The 6,299-nt window shown below is 36.8% G+C and overlaps 1 protein-coding gene across 1 annotated transcript in view; it reads left to right on the forward strand.

Annotated features, from left to right (window-relative positions):
- The window catches only part of CLVS2 (clavesin 2), a 48,015-nt gene extending 42,196 nt beyond the window's left edge, over window positions 1-5,819 (forward strand). The window contains exons 4-5 of the mRNA XM_042893363.1: window positions 1,019-1,239; window positions 5,529-5,819. Coding sequence (XP_042749297.1) covers window positions 1,019-1,239; window positions 5,529-5,616 — 309 coding nt within the window. The 3' untranslated portion in view covers window positions 5,617-5,819. The remainder of the gene's footprint in view (window positions 1-1,018; window positions 1,240-5,528) is intronic.
- Window positions 5,820-6,299: the final 480 nt, after the last annotated feature.

Below are 6,299 nucleotides of genomic sequence, written 5' to 3' on the forward strand. Positions count from 1 at the left end.
AGACATTGCCTTGGAACAATTCAAGGATTAGTAAATAGTGTTGATGAGTTCTGTTCTGGAGATAAAGGGAATTTAACTCTGTGGATGTAAACTGTGCTGTAGCACTTGCTCCTGGTGCAAGAAATGAATCCTGGCCTTTTTGCTACTCTAGAAATCTTCTTTGAGCTATTTGTGAAGCCACACTCAAGAGAAGGCATATCCTCTCAATGGAAGGTCTACAGATCCTCCAAAGTGGGAGAAGGCTATCCAAATCCAGAGATCCTCCATTTTTAGTACTCAGTGATCACCTGTTGCAGATTTCTGAGGAGAAACAATGAGGTTAAATATAAACAGAAGTATAAATGTCAGTGTAGGTATATGTGCATATTGTATACATACATACACTATGTATATGTAAATGTAAAGCATATCTGAAAATAAATCAGACAATAAAAATACTGATTGACAATATCAAATAGTCTATCAGAATTCCCTTGTTGTCACTGAAAGTATTTTACTGTTATTACTTGCTTTGTTGCTTGCCATGTACAAACAGAAGGAAGAAATTTTCTTCATTATATTCTTGTTTGTCTTTTTAATTTTCTTTTCATAGAACTCAAGGGTGGATGCTTGGAAGTCAATATATTCCTTAATGTATATAATGAATGCTAATTTTATTTACTGAATTATGTGCTTAATTTATGTACTTAATTTATTTCTCAGGATTAGGAGAAACAAATTACAAAAGATAAGCAGTCTGTCTGTCTTGACTTCTGTCTGTCTTGTTAGTCAGCATTAGTTCATACAATCCTTACATTGCTTGTCCTGCAGACATTAATGCTTTAATTGCTTTGTAGGTGTATGAACATTGTCTGACTGTACTGAAGGTAGAAGTAATGTGTGCCTTGTTGGCTATTGTGTTAGCCCAACATAGGCATAAAATTGGAACTGTACAATATTCTGTCATAATAATGATGTAATTTGGGCTTTGATGATTTTTGTGATACTGTTTTGTTTTTATCTTTTTATATAAATACAGATATTCCTTCATGGTAATAACCTCAACAGTCTACATCAGCTGATACATCCTGAGATCCTGCCTTCAGAGTTTGGAGGAATGTTGCCCCCATATGACATGGGAACATGGGCAAGAACACTGCTAGACCATGAGTATGATGATGACAGTGAATGCAATGCGGACTCCTACAATGCTCCAGCAAAAGATATAGAAAAGGACCTCTCTCCTAAGTCCATGAAGAGGTGGGTTAAAGATACTAATATGTTAACCTCATATTGCCATGAGGTTAACATTTGCCTTCTCACAAAATCATAGAATCACAGAATTGTAGGGGTTGGAAGGGACCTATAAGTGAGCATTGAGTCCATTCCCCTGCTAAAACAAGATCCTTATAGAAGGTCACACAAGTATTTATCCAGATAGGTCTTTATTATCTCCAGAGGAGACTCCACAACCTCTCTGGGCAGCCTGTTCCAGTTCACTCTCATAGTAAAGAAATTCTTCATTGTGTTTGTATGGAACTTCTATGTTCCTTGTTTATGAACCTGTTGGTAGTTTCCTCAGCTTATTAGGTATAAGGACTTTTTTTTCCTTAAGAAGACTCTTGGCTATAATCCACAGCATTAATTTTTGCCTCTTGTCCTATCACTAGTTGCTAGGCAGAAGAGGCTGACCAATTCATACTGGTTAAGCCTAGCAGTGAACATATGGGACAGAGAATCTACATAAACTCTTTCAAATTAAGTTGGAATATGCTAACTTGAGAATTCATTTTCAGAACTTGGCATTTGGTGCAGAAAGAAGAGAGAATTTGGAAGCAAGTCAAACAGGAGAAAATATTTTGAGACTTGTCAGCCAGGAAAATGATGTTGTCTGGAGTATATCTTAAAGACTTGTTAAGACAGCGTAGCTTGAAAGAGATATATTTTTTAGGAAATGGGGCGGAGAAAATTGCCATAGAAATAAAAACAAACACATACACACACACAAAGAAAAACAACAAAATAACAAAAGATTTTATATCAGAAATCTAAAATACATTGAAAGTGGGAAATGTTCAGAGCCTGGCTGGGAATGAACTAGGATAAGTAAAGTTAAAAAAGATTGTGAATGCATATGAAAAAGATGCAACTACCACAATTGTTTGAGAAAATAGGACAGGGAAAGAGTAGCAAGGGGAGAGCATGAAAATGAGTGGCATATTTATATACAATTTGTACTTAGAATTATGTAACAATTATACGTACGTAGAATTATTTGTAGCAAGAATTATGAAACAGTAGAGAAGTTTACTTGGAAAGATGGGTGGAATGTAGGAGCTGAAATACGGAATTCTTAGTGATGCAATTAAACCATGAGAGGAAGTTGCCTCATCCAAGAATGCAAGAAGGACCTATGAGCAATTCTTTGACAAGACTCTCTGAAGCAGAATTTCCCAGACTACTCTGAAGAAATACTTTGGAAAAGCAGCAGATAGACAGATTCTTTTTTCTTTATTTAAGGGGAGAAAGCATACCTACTTTCTTCTCATTTAACTGGTGCTGAAAAGTCTTTCAAGCCGACTTATACTTCATTATATACTTCTAATTGATCTGCAGTTTACTGTCAGATATTCTTTCAATCTAGGCTAGCTGACGCAGTAGGAAACCTATTGCAGAAAATAAGGATGTTGAAAATTGGATCTGTGTTAAATCCAGCTGAAATTTCCTCACCATCATTATATTCATTTTCAGTTAGCATATCTGCAGTACCTGCTGAAATCCTCCTTCCCAGCTGCTGGATATAAAAGGTACTAAGTAGGCTTACTGTGATAGTACCAAGTAGGAGGGAATGGTAGCAAAATTCTGGACAAAATCCCACAATTTTGTAGTATTAGCTGCACAAACATTTTAAAAATAGAAATAAAGAAGTTAAGATAGGTAGAAAGAGATAAGCACTATGAAGTTTAAAATTAAATTTAACTTGAATTGGATATCGGACAGATTATACTTCTCTCTGCTTAGAACCACATTAAGTGTGGTATGTTACTGCAGAAACAGGACATCTGAAAACATGAGGTAGGTCAGTGAAAGTGCTTGAGTTCATAGGCAAAATTTCACAAGGGTAACAAATTGCCAACAGTTACCTTGTTTAATTTGGTTTGGCAGTCTGGAATTAACTTATTGCTTTGAAACATTATCATTCATAAACCAAGATCATGCTAAGAGTTCATTTCTTTGTTATTCATTTTTCCCCTTACGTGAACCACTGAAGTTCCTTAAGACCTGCTTGAACTTGAACATAAATTGGATGACCTCTCCTTGAAAAAAAGGCTGATCGTGGGTAGATTGGTGGAGATAAGGAGAAATTAACCCCACCAAATAGTGTAAATCTCTTATGAGAACACCTTCACAACATGACACTGCTGCAGCTGTCTCAGTAATTGTATTTAGTTTGTGGCCATGTACACCCATGGTTCTCATGGCTGAGGCATTCAGATGGGGTCACAAGGATCTGCGCATCTAACTCCACAGGGCAGATTGTCTGAGTTGACCAAGTTTGCAAATTATCTTTGTATAGCTTTGGTTCCTTGCCTCTGCAATGGGACTTTGCATTATAGCTCTGTCTTGTTGTGACTTGTGAGAATATATTCAGCAATGTCTGTAAAGTTGTTTGGGAGACAGAAATAAAAGATGTTACGGATTTACATAAATACTTTCCCTTTTATGTGACTTTGTTCAGGAATTGCTGCTGAATTGGAAGACAATAAACTTTGATTTAAATAAAATGAAAGCTATTTCTTCTTCTTCTACAAGGAATTTGTTCTCCTGAGCTTGCAAACCATATGTTAGGATTTGTGCAGTTTCATTTTCACATCTGTCTTGGAATTGGGAAGCTTGGAGGCCCTGAGAATTTATGGTCGTTACTGCCTCTCTGGGAATGTGAGTCCCGGTTTGCCTACTTTTCATCTCTCCTTTAATTCCACAGATGAGAAATGGAAACTTCAGTTTCTCAGATATTGGCAGCCTAAGAAGGCTCAGTCTGCTATTAGTACTTAAATTCAATTGGGAATTCTATGAAATTAGTATGCTCCCACAGCATTTTTTATCTTGGTGAACTGGATCTTCCAGTACAGTTTCCCACCAGTAATTTTTAATCAGCTTTGATTTAAAAAAAGCTTTTTCATTTCACTGGTTTAACTTTTTGCCTGTTGAGCTGACTAACATTCTAGATGACGGTTATTGTACAGTATTAATTAAAAATTTTTAATTGTGTTTATCACAAGAGAGGCCATCAGATTTTCAAAGTTGATTTTCTCAATTGTAGCACTGGTAAGAGCATAATTACTGTTTGAAAATATCCTTGAATTTCAAGAATTCACATGAAGTTTGATTCAGATGTTTTTCCTTGTTTGTTTTTTTAAATGTTTTCCTTATAGTTTTTGAAAAAAAAACAAATCAACTCCTGCAAGCAGACTCATTCATTGGCTTCAGGGGATCGTTCTAGAGTGGGATAATGATAGTATGTTTTTATCTTAAATTGATCAAGATTTTTCTCTGTGCTGTAGTTTTTAAGGTGGGCAAACTTGTAATGTTTCTTCTGATCAAAAATTTGTGCCTATATTGTTGAGATGCACACACATTCTAGCCATATAAGTCCTCTTTGCAGGAAGGAAGAGAAATTTATATCTCTAGCAGTAGATTCATCACACTTTAAAGGAAACATCTATCAAATATTTCTTTTACTGTACCCTAGAAATGTCTGTTTTTTGACAATCTTGTGACATGATGTGAGACTCATTCTTACCACTTCAGGCTTTGTTTCCAACAGAATGTTTTATTTTGCTGGAGGCTGGGGCTTCTTTCTCCCTCACAAATGGCCGTTGCATGGTATCCATACCAGTGTCATGCTTCTGTGCTGAATCAGAGAATCTGGAAAAGATTTACAATCATCACTGAATTTGTCCTTTTGCCATCCTTTTCTGCTGTGTTTAACTGAGCTGACAAGCGAGTTTGACAGATGTGTCCACTGCTCCAGAAATCCTGCTGGCTATGGCAGGCTTCCCCAGGGTTGGCTTAGGAGCATGCTCTGTTGCATTAAGTGCTGTTTGCAAAAGGAACAAATACACCTCTAGCTAATACATGCCACTAATTGTTGCATGCCGTTTGCCAGCTGGGTGGCTGAATTATACCTTCTTTACCGGACAACTGCTTTCTGGTAGAGGGGGTCAATGCTTACATCAGTACAAAAGACAGCTTAGTTTGCTCTTTGTTATGTGCTAAGGACATGCTTTACTTGCTCCTTCACTGAATAAAGGAGGATCTCTTTATTGCACTTTTTGCCCCTATTTCCACAAACCAACTCAGAGCTCTTTAAAGGCATGTATCCACTCTTTAAGGGTATTTTCTGACCATTTGTGTTGATTGGATGCTCAGTGTAACAGCATCATTGTTTTTAAGCCCTGGCAGAAAGGAAAAGCAAAAGAAAGCTGAGATTTATCTTCATTTGTTTTCATCTAGAAATGTCAAATAAGCATGTTGCCCTTCTGCAGGTCTCAGTCAGTGGTGGATCCTGGGGTGCTAAAACGCATGGATAAGAATGAAGAAGAAAACATGCAGCCTTTGCTTTCCCTTGACTAACAGTTCCTGAGCATCAAACATGAACTGCAGTGGAAGGCACTCAGCAACAAGCAAACCATTGGGAAAGAGTGTACCAGCTGGAATCCTATTTACTCATGTTTATGTAGCATAATGGAAGCAGGCACAAGATTTTACTATTCTGCCTGAATTCTGGATGCCCTGGGGTGAAAAGGAAGAGAATAAAGAAGGAAAATAATTAAAAATAGGAATCAGTAATTTATTCTGTAAGTGCCAACCTGTTTGTAAATACAACATAATCCTCTACTTTGACTTTCTAAGATATGGTAAGCAAATACTATGAGTGACTTCTAAATATGTCAGTGAAGTGCATCGTACAAAAGAGTAGAAAATGTGCATGCATACACACGTGTGCACACACAGAGAAACACGTACTGGACAAGAAAAAGTATCAAAGCCAATTAAATGTTGTCCTTCTTATAGGAAGCCATACTGCAGCTAGTATATTGACTGCAATATACAGTATATTCTCTACAATGCTCAGTAATGTGCAAAGATAAAGAGGGATTATAAGAACTTGGGGATGCTGTAGCCAGTCAAGTATTTCCTAAATGTAGGAATTTATTTCCAACTAACTTTGTGGCTTAGAATTGTGACTTAGCATAAACCATGTAGCATTGTGAAGAAGATAACAGATGAGCTGGAGCCAACTCTTTGACAGTTTG

Source organism: Lagopus leucura, unplaced genomic scaffold, assembly GCF_019238085.1.
Source record: "Lagopus leucura isolate 7727_CA_CO unplaced genomic scaffold, USGS_WTPT01 Super-Scaffold_73, whole genome shotgun sequence".
Classification (NCBI taxonomy): Eukaryota; Metazoa; Chordata; class Aves; order Galliformes; family Phasianidae; genus Lagopus; species Lagopus leucura.